This window comes from Periplaneta americana, chromosome 16, assembly GCF_040183065.1.
Source record: "Periplaneta americana isolate PAMFEO1 chromosome 16, P.americana_PAMFEO1_priV1, whole genome shotgun sequence".
Classification (NCBI taxonomy): Eukaryota; Metazoa; Arthropoda; class Insecta; order Blattodea; family Blattidae; genus Periplaneta; species Periplaneta americana.
In genome coordinates this window covers 82471812-82491262 of record NC_091132.1, presented here as the reverse complement: position 1 = coordinate 82491262, position 19451 = coordinate 82471812, and the positions used below count along the sequence as shown (strand labels likewise).

Genomic DNA, 19451 nt, shown 5'->3' with positions numbered 1-19451 from the left:
CAATATCTCGAATTTAAAAGAAAACTTACAAATTAAACCAAACCCTTAAACTCTATTAAATATATAATATAATCTAAATTTAACAGAAGAAATACTGAAATCAGAAGTAAACACTGAAATACCGAACCAACTGTCTTTAGAGACAATTAATATTAGGTATCCTCCACAAAACTGGCTTCATTTATACACCGACGGATCCTTGATCTCCAGAGAACAAGGTGCCGGTGCAGGTGTTACGTGCTGTCTCTTTTCACTCTATAGATCACTTGGATATGGAACAAGTTTTGATGGTGAAATCATTGCAATAAGTGAATGTCTCAGGAATCTTCTATGCCACATCAATAAATTTAGTCTCTAAACACACACCTTCATCTCAAACAGCAGAAATAACTAAAATGGTCTCTCAATTAATATCACTCAATAAAAGAATTGTATTCCAATGGATACCATCCCATTGTGGAATCCTGGGAAACGAGAATGCGGATGCTTTAGCAAAGAAGGGCAGCACTGCTACTTACAGACCTGTTACTAAATCTACGTATTACTCTGTGAAAAGATTTATTAAATCTACATGTTGTTGTTGTTTTCTAATGCCAGGCGTTTGACAATAAAGTCATTTGACCTCTTGCACTCCAATATTTTTCAAAGATATTATCATGACCAGCCAATGAAGCACAGATTTTGAGGTGTTCCGAATCCATTTCTTGGTTTGAGTTGCACAATGGGTAGTTAGGGGACTGATATGTTCCAATTCTATGCAGGTGTTTAGCCAAACAATCATGGCCTGTTGCCAATTTAAATGCAGCTACAGACGATTTTCGTGGTAAATCGGGAATTAACATACTTAGACTTCAACAAACAAAATTTTATAACACAATCCCAAGGGAAAAAATGGAACTCTCTGCATCAAAATCTACAGTTAATTCCCGATTTAGCACGAAAATTGTCTGTAGCCTCATTTAGATTGGCAACAGGCCATGATTGTATGGCTAAACACCTGCATAGAATTGGAATATATCAGTCCCCTAACTGCCCATTGTGCAACTCAAACCAAGAAATGGATTCGGAACACCTCAAAATCTGTGCTTCATTGGCTGGTCATGATAATATCTTTGAAAAATATTGGAGTGCAAGAGGTCAAATGACTTTATTGTCAAACGCCTGGTATTAGAAAACAACAACAACATTTTGAAGATTCAATAATAATGATGATGATGATGATTATGATGATGATGATGATGATGATGATTATTATTATTATTATTATTATTATTATTATTATTATTATTATTATTATTATTATTATTATTTTATACCTAGGTTTTTAATGCCAATGTTAAATTCCTGTGTTCTATACCGAAAAACAACACACACGATATATATAAGGATGATTATGATTGAAAATGGCGGTAATAAGAATCTTAATAAATACTTGGGATATGTTATTATCAAATGCAGGGGTGGCCCGTCCTTAGGGGCCACCGGGGCCATGCCCCACCAATATTTCGTTCCCCAGCAATTTTCTTTTCGCATTTAAAATGCGTAAATTTTGTTCAGGACAGTGTACTGGATTCATAATTGTTTCAGTAAATTTCATAATATGGCACAATGTGTGTAAGTAAAACATCAAAGATTGTATGACACTAAGTATTGTGAGGTTGGACCCCACAACTTGAATCACTTTAGCGCTTAACTGCCATGGTGCGAGGTATTTTTCAGCATATTCCCCATTGGAGTTGAGATATTTGTCATACCATGGGATCGACAGAGAGGTGCAGTCGGCTGTCACACACTAGTTCCGATCCCAGGCAGCAGACTTCTACGACACAAGGATACAAAAGTTGATCCTAAGGTATGACAAATATCTCAGTTCCGTTGGAGAATATGTTGAAAAATAGCTCGACAGTTGCTGTATCTGTTCCAATAAATCTTTCCATGAAATTGTGTTTTCTTTCTAAAAACTCCTCCAGGAAAACCTACATTTTTACGGCCCTCTTGATTGCGCTCGAGTGGCCAAAATTTGTATAAGCACTTGCTTTGACGTTATTAACATGGTGGAAGAAAATAAAATAACTTTTTTTATCTGCCCCCATGAGAATGTTTGCTTGTGAGAGTTTAAATTGGGTATGATGGCAGATGGAGATGCATCCATTCTAACATCCTCTTGATAAGAAACGCAGTTATAACGGCTGAACGGTCGTGTCCAATGGATAATACAAAATTTGCTACTGCCACTTTTGGGGAAGCTCTGGAATTATATCACTAATTTTGCCTCTTGTTGCTTTCCTTTAGATTCTGTAGTGGTTGTTTCTTCGTATTTAAATTTTGTGTTGACAAATCATTGTCATTGATTCAAATTATTTTAATTTACATACATTGATTGATTTTATTGTTATTTTGATACCTTCTGATCAAAGTGTCTTGCAGTTTCTTTGGAGAGAATCGAAATTTCTAGGTTTTTTTGTTTAAATTTTCTGACTGAATTGGGACAATTAGGCAGTAAATTATTATACACAAAACTTTTCCAGAAATATGTACTTATTACGATAAATACAGATTTGTTGAATTATATTTGGAGTACCTTTCGGTACAAATTTATACTAATGACATCAAATACCACCTCTGTGATGTAGGGGTCAGTATGCTGGTCTCTTACGCAGAGGGCCCGGGTTCGATTCCCGGTCGGGTTGAATTTCCTGGTTGAGGTTTTTCAGGGTTTTCCCTCAACCGTAAGGCAAATGCCAGGAAATTCGGGCCACAACATCCCTGAATATCACCGGCCTCATTCATCACTGAAATCATATTCATAACAAATCAGTAATATATACAGTCGCCATCTAGTTCACAACAATAGAACCAGTCTCAACAATGGTATACAGGCCTTCGGCTTTCACCCAAAAGATTTACCCACAATATGACCAAGATGTTAAAGCGAGTGTAAATGAGAGAGAGAGGGAGGGAGGGGGAGGGAGGGAGAGAGGGGAGGGGAGGGGGAATGAAGGGGGAGGGAGGGTTGGAGATACGGAGGGGGAGGGGAAGGGAGGGAGGGGGGAGAGAGAGAGAGAGCACCGGTCATGAAGACTAATTCATAAAGAACAGTGAAATAATTAACTTCATAATTGCGTGAAGTTAGTGTTTATTCATTTAAATCATGTCATAATTATGTAGATGTAAGTGTTCAACATTTCATCTGTTTTCTAGTTTTATTTCGGGAAAAAAAAATTGAATGAACAGCATCATGTATCATATATGTTTTTTTTATAATCGCTATTTGAAATAGACACAGAATGAAATTAAAGGCGAATTAGGTTAGTCCCCAATAGAATTATTGTGCCTATCTCTTTGACACCAAATACGTAGTGAAATAAAGATAAAACATTACAGTAATTAGTTTAGAAGTTTTTTCTTCATTTCGTTTTATTCTCTATCCCGAATTTATCATGCTAAATAATTGATAACTTAGGCTTTATGAATCACCAAATTTGACTACATTTTCGATCATTTTCTAGCCTGCAGAGGTTACACTTGGCATTTTTGTCAGTCTTACAATGTGTATATATTTTATGAGGGTACAGTACTTCGTCTTTAAGCCCATCACAATCTTGAAGTTGTCCATTTTAGGGCCAGGATTTTCTTACTGATGTTTTTGAGGATCTTTTAAGGGGAAGAATATCCTCTTTATTTGAATTTGATACCCATATTAGACCCGATTGAGTGAAGTTCCTAGAAGAGAAATCATGGTACCTGACTACAAAAATACATATTATTTATTTTTGCAATATCGAATTTTTAATTTCTGTTTCTTAACTTCATTTGTGTTCTTATTCCCTAACTGAATTCTTTTCGTAATTTTATAAAAAAAATTGTATGGTAATAGTAGATAAAGAAAATTATTGATTTTTTATTTATTTATTACAGTCTGAAAAACAGAGCTGAAAGAGTTAGGTGTTTAAAGCTACGAGCAAGTGTCAAATTAGTAAATATCGTATTCACACTCAGAAATGTCATGAGAGATACAAAAAGCGAGAATGATTATGAAAATATGCCCCTGTTCTTTTTTTTCTGGAACTACGAGTAATAAATAATGTTTCTATTATTTTGTTAGGGCCATTTTCTACAAGCCCTACTATGTAGCTAATTTTTAAACGATATTTAAATTAATTTTACAGATAATTTTAAGCAGTTCATAGGTTCTCACATCTGAATCGCAGCAACAAGTGTAGATATCAGAAGCATCTAACTTACACTATAATTTTTCTTGTTTACAGCCTGGCAAATGTGTTACTGCAGAGCCCAGCTTCTACACCACTTGATGGTACAGGTAAATGCCCACCTGGCGAGGAACAGCGGCAACTATCTGGTCTCATGCGGTACATGTCACCACCACACATACAAATGCTACTTTCTTGCCTTGATCTATCATATGAGCGTGCAATAGCGTTCGACTCACGTCCTGGCCTGAAGTTCTTGGTGCAGAAAGTGGCGGGACTAGAGAGAGCTGCCAATCTTTATCGCCAGGCTGGTGCAGCCTGGACCATCAAAGTTGTGACTTTATTTGATCTCTGTCTTCACGAAGTTGGCCGCAGTGGTGCCACACTAGATAAAGTGAAAAGGATCTTGGAAGACGACTCTAATGGAAATGTAGAGGTGAGGTTTAACAAGTATACCAGTATCTAATTAAATATCATTTAAGGTATTCATCGACTCTAGAAATGTCAGATTTCTTAAAAATTTGGTAAATAATATTTTGCTTCATCTAGAAGCTCATTTCTTCTAGTTTTCAAAAATATATAACTTGTACCCAGTATCTCGATAATTTCATAATTATTTGGGTATTTATAATAAATATATATATATATATATATATATATATATATATATATATATATACACTATACTTTCTATACCTTATGCCATCTTCAGTGTCTGTTTTCTCCTATTTCACATTTTCCGATGGACAAAAAATAGACTTCAGTTGTGCAAAAGACGCCATTGAGGTACTAAATTGAAGCTTATAATGTGGCTATGTTGTAAATCAAAATTATTATTTTCAGTTAATTATAATTATTTTATCCCATAAATATACAAATATATTATGTATATATATTTTTTCTAAAGTGCTTATATAATGTGACATATTTTTTAATGGTTCAAGAAAAATAAATAATTTAGTATGTAACATTCTCATATAACCTCAGGGATATAGAAGTCATCGGATTAATGGTGGGCGCTAGAGGGACCATAACAAAACAATTTGTGTCATTCTTTCATAAATTTGGAGTCCCAACAACAACAATTAAGGAAATTTCTATTATAGCTTTGAAGGGTTCTCTGCAGATTTTACGGCGACACTTGCATTTCAATTCAAATTACAGTTGAATTTTCTCATTCTACTTTTTTATCTGTATTTTTTTTTATTTTATTGCAAATCTTCATTAGCTATGTGAAATATTATCTACTCCAAATTTTAGTTTATTGTAAACAAATTTCTTGTAAGACATTTTTAATGTCATCTTAAATGTTACTGTTTAACATTCTTTGTCTTTGAAAAACCTCACCAAGTTGAGGAAGATTAAATGTTAAATTTTTAGGGCATCATTTTCTCAAAAGGTGGTTTATCCTGGGTCAATTTCTAATGGAGTTAGATCGGTCCAAAATTTTATTAATTTTTTTCCAAAAAAATTTTCTTTGGGCCCCCAAATTCGTTTTTCAAGTTAAAATTATATAAATTACTTAGTTTACACCAAGAATCATATCACCAAAGTTTGAAAGACATGACGGAAAAATGTAGATTTTTGTCCTAAGAGTCGATGCATACCTTAAATATTTATACATACAACTTGTCAGCTCAATATGTTCTCAAAATTGAACCTCCAGATATGATAACTGAATATCTTTCTGAAATTCTGCTAACTTAGCAAAATTGGATTTCAATTCTGAGGGAGGAGAAGAATTAGATTTTAATTCTTAGGAAGGAGAAACGCCTGTAAGGAAGAAATACCTACTATGATAGACGAGCATGTCGATTGGTAGAGGTGAATTTGACCTGGATGAGAAATAACTTATAATTTTTTTCCGGAGTTCTTTCATTCAAGGACATGGTTTCCTTACGTGCCCTAAGTTCAAGACACAGGATCTTTGGCTCTGTTTCTTTTCCAAGGCATCTTAAGGACTCTTATCGTCCATGAAATATCTACTACCATGACTATCTTTCAATCGGCTAATCTCTGCTTATTAGTAGGCATAGTAACTATTTGTCTACTGGAAACTACAGAAATGTACCTAATATTTTTACTTACTTTTGGAAGTATATATGCTAAAGACACAACAATTCTTCTAAAATTGTATCTGCTACCAGTATGTGCTAGTGTTTGTCTCGTGACATCCATACTACCAATTCTGGTATCATACATTTTTAGATGGTTTAGTGTAGTACTGATGTATGAACTGATTTAAAAATTTTTCATAAAAATGTGTGCACCAAATTTAAATTGTATTAATATTTATGAGTGGAAGTAAAAAGCGATAGGACGATGCAATGCATATAATCTGTGTAATTGTTTTATAGGGAAGGACAGGTCTTTAAATAATATGACGCCAAAATACTGTTGAAGTGGAGTTGTGAAAAATGTTGTCCATATTATGACATTAAAATAATTCTGAAGAACATTTTTTTTTGTCTTTAGTTTGTTGCACTTTCAGTGTGAAAAAGAAAACCAAAAGTTTTACTGAAACTTGGAACTTATTTGTAATGTTTTCATAAAATAAATACTTCAAGTAATCCATTTGAATTCCTCAGTAAATGTAGCATAGATTTTTTAATTTATGTTGTCTTGATTGCTTAATTATACATTGACAGGAACATGATTATAATGCTCAAGTGACTTTAAAATAGACGAAGTACATAGTTAATTATTTATTGACATTGCGTAGGAAACAAATATAGGCAGATTGTATATTATACACTTTTGCACATTTCAAATGCTTCTAGCCGCTTCTCTTCACTTCGTTGTAATGTCCATGTTTCTGCGCCATATAATGCTACACTCCACACAAAGTACTTTACTAGTCTCTTCCTTAGTTCTTTTTCCAGAGATCCGCAGAAGATGCTCCTTCTTTTTATTTTTTTTTTTAAGTTTCCTTTGACATTGCTGTCTTCCTTTTAACTTCCTGACAGCAGCTCATGTTACTACTTATAGTACACCACAAGTATTTGAAGCTGTCCACTTGTTCCACTGGCTCATTTCGAATTTGCAAGTTTACATTCTTCAGTTTTCTTCCGATAACCATGGCCTTCATCTTCTTTGCATTTATCTTCATCTCATACTGCTCACAGCTGTCATTTAGCTCCAGTAACATGTCCCTTAGTATCATCTCCACTTCTGCTGACAATGCCATATCAGCAAATCTTATGTACTTTATTCTTCTTAATAGCTAAAATAGTTATAATATATGATTATTTAGTTGTACAGAAGGTATAAATATAAGTAGGGCCTGTATAAATGTATATGTGTAAAAATTACGGAAGTTCGTAACTTTGTATAATTAATGCTGAATTATCAACCAAATTCGAAAAGAAATTAAAAAAAATTGCGCAAAAATTAGGATGATACTGTAAAGCTTGTAACAAGTTTTAGTAGGTCTAAAACTTGACAGGTCGACATCGACGACGACGACGACGACGACGACGACGACGACGACGATGATGATGATGATGATGATGCTTATATAATAATAATTTTATCTGTTTCAGGATGGCAGTAGTGATAATAAGTCAGAGCCTGATGATGGAGCAAACAAACTCAATTCAAGCATGTTGGCACCTTGTGAGGGCATCATGCGCAGCCCTAGGGCACTGACTAACGGAAATTGTACTGAGTATGGAGATATGGCTACTTTCCTCCATCGTCTCCGAGCGAGCTTTGATCAACTGTGTGAAACATATGTTGATGTTGTTCTCGACAAAGATGGTCAGCATTCTGCTGTGGACCGAATTGCCGATCAACCCATTTTCTTCCTCATTGCCCAACCTGATGACTTCCCAGAGATTCGACGGAAAGAATCTCTTCCTCGTGCCTCTGTAACATCAACTGCCACTAACATTTCTTCCGAGGAAAAGAAAGAACTTGCACCCATGACTGAAAATTCCGAATCTCTTAGTATTACTGCTATGAATCTGAATGAAGTGCCCTCAGAGAAACTGAACCTCAACACTGAACTCAATAATCCAGTAGATTCTAATATCGAAAACAAGTCTGATAACATACCAGATGATCTGAGGAGTGATGGGAATCTCTCTATTATGGCAGCAAGAGAATCACCTATTGACTCAGGTGATGAAGATGTTTTTGAAGACCCACCAGATGCAAAAGACAATAAGACATCTGCACGCCCATTTGTTTTGGCAGATTTTACTCGGCAGCCCTTATATTCAACAAGTGATAGCGAAACAGAAATGAGGGTTGAGGATGCACCAGAGGATAAGAGTGATCATTGTGGTGATGAGAGCGAAATAACAGAAGATGCTGTTTACAATGTAGCAAGTGAGAAGGATATAGCTAATCTAATGGGGGAGTACAAGAGGCGCAAACAAACGAGGTCGATGCCACCCAGGAGAAATCCATTCTGCTCGTCTGGAACTGCTTCTCCTCCTTTGGGTCCTCCACTCCCAAGTCAGCCAGTGCCCCTAGAAATTGAACAGCAGCGACGCAGCAGCCTCTACAGGGTGAGTCAATTCTTGTTATTAATGTTTTACATTCGTGGCTTTTTTATGCTTCTGCAAAGATCTGTGTACCTCCTGATTTCCTGTGCATTATTTCTTTGTATTTGTTTTTCTTATCCAAAAAAAATTCTAAGGGAAGTTTTCAGAGATGAATTAGTTTCTTATAATCTGCAGTCATATTAATTATGAATAGAGAGCGGAATTTTAGGTCCTAAAAAGTGGCAGTTTAGACGCCTAAAATAGGCTCTTAAACTTCTTTATTTAGGCTCTATAAAATAAAAAATAGGTTTTTTTGTTAAAGAATGTCACTAATATAAGATTCAACATTTCTTTAATGCAAAATTCTAGGATTAAAAGAAACTTCCACACATTTCACAAGGGTACACATGCATACACAAAATGAAGACATTCTGTCTTTAAGTTAATGTTTCTCATTCACCAATCACATTTCCTTACTTTGCTTCACAGTAGATGATCAGCACATATTGTGGCTATTGTGTCGCTCACTGCTGTACTTACAAATGGTGAGAAAAAAGGAAGGGGTTGTTATCTGTCTTGGAATGTAAAGAATGCTTATTCGGGTACAACCCAGCGAGTTTGTGTTAAATTGCTGACAGACAGAGAAAGATATAATAATAATAATTTGTCCCGCAGGAGTTCTTTTACATGCCAGTATATCTACCGACATGAGCCTGTCGCATTTAAGCACACTTAAATACCATTAACCTGGACCAGTATCGAACCTGCAACCTCGAGCACAGAAGGCCAGCGCTATACCAACTACGCTACCCAGGTCGACTGAAAGTTGGAATTTTTGGATTGAAAGATTGTAAGAATGAGAAGGGGTGGCCCGGAGGTACTTCTCTATTGTGTTGTTCACTGCTAGGAAGGAGTTGTTGTTATCCCTCTTGGAATGTTACGAAAAAGATGAAAAAATTAAAAAAAAAACTTAAAAATAGGCACTAAAATCGAAATAGACATTTTAGGCACTATAAATCCCTTTTATTTATACCCGTATTTCCAAGAAAAATGTAAATATTAAATCTCAAACCTGTATGTATCAAGGAAAAAAAAATTGGTTTTTGCCTAAAGTCCGCTCTCTAATTATGAAGAATAACATCAAAAGCTTCATTTCGAGATGTAGAAGGATGAGAATGTGAGACCCATATTTATATGATAAGGGCTTTCATTTCAAAACTTCCCTGTTTAAATAACTATTTATTTCAATTAAATTTAATATAAACCAAAAAAAAAAAAAAAAAAAAAAACTACGTCAATTTAGATATCGGTATTGAAGAGGAAGTTTAAAACCAGTGTTAATTTCATTTTTGGTGTTCCCCCTCTCTCCCAAACTTCCCTTTGAAATTTGAAATGACATCCCTATATTATATTTAAATAATATGAAAGAGTATTCAATTGTTTATACATCTCATTAATTTGTTCTCATATTTTTTGTTTCTGTTGTTGTTGTCAGTTGGTTGTAGGATGAAAACAGAGTATATTTTGGGTAATTTCGTTAATTTATTTAATTACATTTTATTAAATTAAATGTTCTAAATGTGCTCCATTGTTGGCTAGACAGTAATACCACAGTCCAGTATATACAGTCTCGAAGCTCAATACGTAGGGAATATGCATCCATAGATAGTTGCTAACCATTAGGATCGCTACTATCGCCTCATCACAGACAATGCGAAATAGCACCGGCGCAGTCTATTGTTCCTAGTACCCTCAACAACTCAAGCTTCGTGACTGTATATACTAGACTGTGGTAATACAGCCTACTTCGGAATTTCTCTACATAGCATTGTCGTAGTATCAAAATCATACATAAATAACGCATATCCAAACTTCAGCTTTTATTATCCCCTATCCTGTTTTAAACTTAAAAAAATTAGATTAATAATATACAACCATAATATTCCTTATTATTAGTTTGTGTTACTACCTCAAATAACCTGTAATCAACAATAGTCTTCGTAGTTTTATCCCTTCAGCTCTAATCAACAGTAACAATTCAGGTTGCCTGGCGACGATAGAAAACAAAATAAGTGAGAACAAGTTAATGAGATATTATATAAACAGTTGAATACTCTTTCAGATTTAAATATAACATAAGGGTGTCATTTGAACTTTCAAAGGAGGAGTGGGGAGTGGGGGATGAAACGTAATATGCATTTAACACTAGTTTTAAACATCCTCTCCAATACCTCAATTGACATGGTTTTTTGTTTAAATTAAATTTAATTGAAATAAATAGTTGCTTAGAATGGGAAGTTTTGAATTCAAAGCCTGGTATATTAAAAAAGGAGACGGAAATAGTTCAATGAGAAAAGTGTCAGACTATGGCATGAGAGACGCGGATTTATTTTTTTTTTTTCTGTGCAAAGGAAATGGATTTTCTTCTTTGTCTTATGTCCAAAAGGACTGTAGAGTCAGACTCCTCGCAGATTGTTGGGGAAGCCCGATGCTGATCACTTTTGTATTGTATTATACTAGGGAGGAACGGAATGTAACGCACAACAATTTCTTTATAGTATACTATTTTGGTTAGGACGTTCAGAGTTGGCAGATAGTTTGAATTTTGCGCTACAGACAGCAATGGCTCGATTAGGTGTCACCCTGGCGGAACCAGCAGTAACTACTAAGTAAAGATGGAGGGCCGTTCAGAAAGTAAGTTTCCCGGAGCCGTTTATAGAAAGAAAACACAGTTTCATGGAAAGATTTTTTGGAGCAGATACAGCAATTGTTGAACTATTTTTCAACATATTTTCCGCCGGAATTGAGATATACCATACCGTGAGATCAGTGGCGATTTCTCTTAAGGAGCACAGGAGCAGTGCACCACCTCTTCAAGTAACGCATATTTTTAAATTTATATCAATGAGCTGCAGTAGACTATGTGAGCGACATAATTATTTATTATAATACTATGTAAAAATAACGCTGCACGAGTACTGTTCTTGTTGACGCCTGGGACTTATGTTTACCGCTCGACACTTGCGGCACACTGTTCCATTCCAGCATGCGCATTAGTACTGTTTCACTGGCAGGCTTTGGAGCTTGGTAGGGAGCCAGTACAGTGTGCGTAGGAGCGGTTAGGAGCACTTTCAGATGTGTTCTCAAGCTCGTTCCATCATAAATGTTACAATGAATAGTGTGCAAAATCTTTTAAATGTGTAATTTTCTATAAGACCTTTACACGAAAAGATCAAAATAAAGAAGATGGGTAGACCTACACATGAATTAAAATTATGAGTGACGAAGAACAGTAATAGAGAAGTGACAAGAAAATTCAACACTCGGACTTACGAAAAATGCAATATGCGGCTGCAATATAAACGACGCTGTATTTTGTTTTCCTTGCCTATTGTTCGACGGGGAACATTTATTGACAAAAATAAGTACGTTTTATGAATTTTATTTATTTTTCTGTTTGAATTTAGGACTGTGCGTAGTAACTAAATAATTATGATTATCGTTCTGCAGATATGATTGATTTGAAGCACATGAATGAAAGAATTAAAAAACACGATTCTTCAGCTGCACATATCAACAATAATGTTAAATTAGCAGTGTTGGGTCAAACAAACATACAGACACAATTGGATTCATTTGGATTGTTGAACTCCATAATGATAAAGTTACCAAGAACAGATATGTGCGTGCGGTTTTGTGGAGCTTTGAGTTGGCTTTAAGAGGTCACGAAGACGGAAGCTTATCTTTAAACGCTAGTATTTTTCTTGGCCTCATCAATTTCAGTTCTGAATTAGACGCACTCTTAAGGAACATTTGGAAAGAGGAACAGTGTTCAAGAGCACATCAAACACTATATAGAACGAAATCCTTCAAGCCATTTTGATGTTGCCATGATGAGATTTCAAAGAAATAAAGAAAGCTGCTGACTTTTTAGCAGTTAAGGCTGATGATACAACACTCGTATCGAATGCTTGTGAACGTGTGAACTGTGTTATAAAACGCAATATAGCGAAAACAATATTATTTACGGTGTGCTGCAATAGAAATTGAACGCTTTATTTTGCTAATACTGGACCTACATAGGAAACTGATTAACTGCAATTACTTGACTAACAAAATTATGTAAATCTATACCTACGTAACATATGTTAATAGTTATGTTGTAGTATAGTTAGTACCTATAATAATAATAATAATAATAATAATAATAATAATAATAATAATAATAATAATAATAATATAATCATAATGATAATAAATATTTGTGCACCACCAGGATTATTTATCACCACACGCCACTGCGTGAGATCAACAGAGAGGTGCAGATGGCTGTCATACACTGGTTCCGATCCCAAGCTGTATACTACTACGACACAGGGATACAAAGTTGATCCCATGGTATGATAGGTGTCTCAGATTCGGTTGGGTATATGTTGAAAAATAGCTCAATAATTTCTGTATCTATTCCAATAAATCTTTCCATGAAATTATGTTTTCTTTATGTAAGCGGCTTCAGGGAAACTTATTTTCAGGAGGGCCCTCATAATTGCATTCGAGTTTTGACATTATTAACACGATAGAAGAAAAAAAAATAACTTTTTTATCTGCCCTCATGAGAATATTCACTTGTTAGAGAACAAAGGACAACTCGTTTTCATGTGATCTACACCTTTGGCGTATTTATCATAAATGGGAACGCTTGTGAATGGCGCAATGTTAAGTATCGCCATTGGAGAATAAAAAAAAAATTAAAAGAATTGTAATCGGTAATATGGAGCTTCAGTAGAAAATGTAGACCATTTATACTACATTAATTTAGTTCATAATAAGTATCCTCAAATAAAATAGTTTGTTAGGAACACACCATAAGAAATTCTTCAATTTTATTATGCATTTGTAATTTAATTTAAGTGATGGCTTGTTTTAGTTTCTTTTAAGTGAAGTAATAATACATTATAATTCTATATTAATCAACTGTAACATTATTATTATTATTATTATTATTATTATTATTATTATTATTATTATTATTATTATTATTATTATTATAGAGTAGAATTTTGATTTTTTTCCCGAGATTGAATGCTAATATCTTTTTTATTTGGTTTAGCAACGCTGTATGAACTACTAGGTTATTTAGCGTCGATGTGATTGATATTTTGGCGAGATGAGGCCGAGGATTCGCCATAGATTACCTGACATTCGCCTTACGGTTGGGGAAAACCTAGGAAAAAATTCTACCTGACATTCACCTTAAAGTTGGGGAAAGCCTAGGAAAAAATCCTACCTGACATTCGCCTTACTGTTGGGGAAAATCTCTGAAAAACCCAACTAGGTAATCAACTCAAGTGGGGATCGAACCCACGCCTGAATGCAACTCCGAATCGGCAGATGAGCGCCTTAGCCGACTGAGCTATGCTGGTGGCTGAATGCTAATATTAAAACTTATGATTTACGAGTATCACGATCATATTTGAAAAATATAATTATTGTATTTTTTTACATAGGCGTGACCAATCAACAAACTGAAATATAAATCGTGTAAATTTCCTGTTAAAACTAATACCTGATATAAAATTTGTTTCAGTGACTTAAAATAACTGCAAAAGTAAACTTATCTGAAACTGAAATTGAGAGAGTATCACGGTCATATTTGACGAATGTAATTATTGTATTTTTTTTACATAGGTGTAACTAATCAACAGACTGAAATGTAAATCATGTAAATTTCCTGTTAAAACTAATACTCGAAATAATAGTAATATGCGTTACAAGAGCGGTATGTTGAAGTTTTCATGTTCGAGGAAAAGTTTGAAAAAGCGAAACGTAGTTGAGCTTTTTTAATTTCCGAGAATTGAAAGAAAACATACCGCTCGTGTATCGTACATTATTTTGTGCGAAGATCGTTTATTACATACCTGAAAGAGGAATTTCTAATTAGTTGCAATGAAATCTCCATCTTGGTTTCTGTTCAATGACGGCAAATTTGCAAAACAAAAATATCTATCTTCAACATTGTTGCTTTAAAATGTTTTCTGTGTTTACTATACTCCAACAGGCCGTGATATACGTCTATCTTTTTTTTCCCCCAGTCTATGATGAGTCTGGAATCTTGTTGATTTTTTCACGGTTTCCTTAATGTTACTTGCATCACGAATGCAGTAACTTTAGTGGAGTTGTAGAGTTTACTTAAATTTTGCAAATATTTAAAAACAATAATTAACAGTGCAATTTAGGTGAAATTGCAGTGGTAAGTTTCCAATTTATAATTATTACTACATTGAACGTCTCTAAAAATAATATGTTAAAAGCCTAAAGCAGTAAAATCAATATGTCACTTAAGCGGTAAGAAGAGGGAAATTGTTATGTGTGTTAGGTTTGGAATACTGAATGTGGAATTTTAGACTTTCCGCGGATTGGTTTTGTGCGGAAACCAAGCAAATACGCACGATCTCGCACAAAATTTGTTACAATGACTTAAAATAACTGAAAAAGTAAACTTATCTGAAACTGAAATTGAGAGATCAAGGCAGCAGCAAGAATGTTCTGCTGTTGGTCACTGTCATAGCAAGCCATTCAGGTGCCACGGTGCCATCAATCAGTAGCCAAATGAGCGCAGGGCACTCTGTGACCTGCAGATCCTCCATCAACACTCCACCCCCTGCTAGCTGTAACAAATGCTTCTGTGTTCAGTCTTGCCAACTTAATGTCCTCTTGTCTTTAGCCTTTGTGTCTTCTTTCTGCCAGAGATGCCTGATTTGATTCAGTTGAACCAATAATGAATAGGCTTGGCGAGTTGGATTACAAAATTACTGAATTGTTGTTTTCTTGCAGTATGAGAATGAATAGATGTCAGTGAACCACAATTAAAATCATTTAAGATCTTTGCTTAATTTATTCAACATACGAAATTAACGAAATTTGTCATAATTTGGTAGAGCAGCTTGCTAAGACTGGAAAGGTGGGGGTTTGAACAGAGACAAAAGAAACTGCTCTTCCTTTTGTTGTCGTATGTCAGATAGATAGACAGATGCCTTTGATATTCACATGAAATTTTTACGTATTATTATTATTATTATTATTATTATTATTATTATTATTAATTATGTAATGTTGGAATTAATCCTTTTATTTTGTATGTAATTTTTTTTATTTTGAAAGAAATTATTTGAAAACAACATTTCAGTCTGATGTATTGCGTTTGTGTATAAGAAAAATACTGCAAAAGGGCAAATAAAATATGTAGTCACTGTGTAGATTATTTATTTGCTTATTTGTTTTATTTTATTTATTTATTTATTTATTATTGAACGGGTTACATCAATTGCTTATCTATGCGGATGACGTGAATATGTTAGGAGAAAATCCACAAACGATTAAAAAAAACACGGGAATTTTACTGGAAGCAAGTAAAGAGATAGGTTTGGAAGTAAATCCCGAAAAGACAAAGTATATGATTATGTCTCGTGACGAGAATATTGTACGAAATGGAAATATAAAAATTGGAAATTTATCTTTTGAAGAGGTGGAGAAGTTCAAATATCTTGGAGCAACAGTAACAAATATAATTAATGATACTCGGGAGGAAATTAAACACAGAATAAATATAGGAAATGCCTGTTATTATTCGGTTGGGAAGCTTTTGTAATCTAGTCTGCTGTCAAAAAATCTGAAAGTTAGAATTTATAAAACAGTTATATTACCAGTTGATCTATATGGTTGTGAAACTTGGACTCTTACTTTGAGAGAGGAACATAGGTTAATGGTGTTTGAGAATAAGGTGCTTAGGAAAATATTTGGGGCTAAGAGGGATGAAGGTACAGGAGAATGGAGAAAGTTACACAACACAGAACTGCACGCATTATATTCTTCACCTGACATAATTAGGAACATAAAATCCAGACGTTTGAGATTGGCAGGGCATGTAGAACATATGGGCGAATCCAGAAATGCATATAGAGTGTTAGTTGGGAGGCCTGAGGGAAAAAGACCTTTAGGGAAGCCGAGACGTAAATGGGAAGATAATATTAAAATGGATTTGAGGGAGGTGGGATATGATGATAGAGAATGGATTAATCTTGCTCAGGATAGGGACCAATAGCGGGCTTATGTGAGGACGGCAATGAACCTCCGTGTTCCTTAAAAGCCAGTAAGTAAGTATTTATTTATTTATTTATTTATTTATTTATTTATTTATTTATTTACTGAACTAAAGCTGTGTTAGTATAACTTACTAAAGACTCTATAGGCCTACATAGTCAGAGCTGTCGCCCTCGGTAGCGTAGTTGGTATAGCGCTGGCCTTCTTTGCTCGAGGTTACGGGTTCGATACCGGCCGAGGTCGATGGCATTTAAGTGTGTTTAAATGCCACAGGCTCATGTCAGTAGATTTACTGGCATGTTAAAGAACGCCTGTGAGACAAAATTCCGGCACACCGGCGGCGACGCTGATATAACCTCTGCAGTTGCGAGCATCGTTAAATTAACCATAATTTTTTTTTTTAGTTATAGCTAAAACTATTATAGAAAAGCACTAAATTGTTACGCATGTTGAAATACTATATACAATGAATTGAGCTATTGAAATTATATACTGAATTGATCCACTGAAATCCATTCAAGTGTCGGTCCATTGAAGTTCTATATGCACGGAATTGATACGGTACAGTAAATTCTATACACACGTACACCTGTGTAGATTATGCCTATCAAACGAATAAAGGTGGAAGGGTGGCTCTAACCACTCGTATCCTTTTTGTGCATAGATAATAAAGCATGAGAGATCTTATTTATTTCCCTTACATCCTAAGGCATGTAGACGTAGATCTTTGTCTTTGCTTCTGTAAATTTTAAGGTATTTAATGTGTTAAATTATTATTCATTATGAAATAATACGAGAAATAGATTTTGGCTTAACTTTTATACTTTTTAGCCGTGCCAAAATAATAACGTTAGCCATTGCAGTACTCTTCTAATGGAAGGGAGATTAAATTTCAAAATAAGTAAATAAAGCTAATATGCTTGACTTTTAATGAGTGTCGGATGTCTGAAAGTTGTAACAGAATTAAATTGGCGTAGTTGAGTAACGAATTGATGTCCATTAATTAGAAAAATTACTTTATATTGGGCCATCTATCGTGGCTCAATGATAGCATACTTCGTGTGAGTAACAAAATAGTGAATCTGAGTTCGGTTCCTGCAGAGAGAAGTGAAGATTTATCTTCCTCGTCTGGAGACTGTGTCCCACAGTGTGCGTATATCCTTTGCTGTCTTATGTTTTGCTTACATTGTAAAGTAATCAACTGCAATCAGGTCAGGAGATCTTGGCGGCCAGGCAATTTCTCCATATCGTGAAATTATTCGTCCAGGAAACATGTTTCGCAGACAGTTCATTGAACCATGTGCAGTGTGCGCTGATTACTTCCTATGGGGTTATCTAAAAAATAAGCTGCATCGCAACAAGCCTCGCACCATCATCCAGTTGAAACAAAACATAAGGAACGAAATTAGTGCCATCGAACCTGTTTTGTTGGGGCGAGTTATGCAGAACGTTCATAGCCAGCGTTTGTCAAACTATGGTCCGCGGACCACCTGTGGTCCTCGAGTTCTGTCCTTGTGGTCCTTCAAAAAAGACAGAAGAAAAATAAAAATTCAAACGAATTGCGTATCACACTATAGTTGAAAATATCAGACTTTGGAAATTACACATAACAATCGCCTTTCACTTTTTCTCCCAGTACTAATATTTTATGAAATTTCTTACCCTACCCGTCAACCCACTTCCCACTCTACTCTCAACAACAAAAGAGGTATTTAAAATGACTATGAACGTGGCGTTTCTCGCCATCTTTTCCCTACATATCTGGTGCCGAGCCTGTAACCCAACCAGGGACTACCCGAATTCATAACAGGATACCAAAGTATCGAACCTTTTCCTGTATTGATGACATTCTTAATAGTTTTATCGACACCCAGTCTGCACATTGAAATGGGCACATACTGTAAGTCATACATCAATAATAGAACGTGCCAAATTGCATCTTTACTTGTTGAAAATCGGGCATGTTTCTGCATTAATTTTTTAATTTGTTTTTCCAGATGACGATATAAAAAATTTTAGACTCCGCCTATTTTAAAATCCGACAGGTTTACTTTTTACACTTGCGTCTTTCGTCTCTAAGTGCCGTTTCAATTTCGCGGGTTTCATACACTCGTTTGAAAGCACTTCGTAACAAACAATGCACCGAGGTTTTGGTTCACTCTCATTGCCACACCAAGTAAATCCAAGTTCCAAATAACTCTTGTCATATTTACGAAAGTATTTTTTCTTTGAATAGCTACTAGTAGGACTAGATATTTCTTTAATGGCACTATAATTAATATATTTCTTCACACACAGCTTCTGAACTATTAGCACTGCCTAAATGAAGCGTATTATCATGTTCCTTTCTTTTCAAAGATCCGGATCGAAGCCAGTTTTCCATTATTTATAATAGGCACTACTTAACAGAGACATGGACAACTACTAGCGTGTACCACATAAGAAGGATTTCAAACAAGTAACTGCTGACAGGCAAGCGATGAATCAACTATGCACAGAATTCGTTATAAGTTACTTGTCATTGGTTACAAAAATATATAATTTTATTACAAAAGTATTGTAATTAATTAATTCTATTTTAAAATGTAAGTATACTGGTATTAAAATATGCTACAAGAATGATAAATTTGCTTTCGAAGGGAACAAGAGT

General features: G+C 34.8%; 1 protein-coding gene across 2 annotated transcripts in view; it reads left to right on the top strand.

Annotated features, from left to right (window-relative positions):
- LOC138716537 (brefeldin A-inhibited guanine nucleotide-exchange protein 3) overlaps positions 1-19451 on the top strand; it is a 210775-nt gene that overhangs the window by 179850 nt on the left and 11474 nt on the right. For both annotated transcript variants that reach the window (XM_069849694.1, XM_069849693.1), the window contains 2 exons: positions 4269-4647; positions 7754-8725. In XM_069849694.1, the coding sequence (XP_069705795.1) occupies positions 4269-4647; positions 7754-8725 (1351 nt within the window). The remainder of the gene's footprint in view (positions 1-4268; positions 4648-7753; positions 8726-19451) is intronic.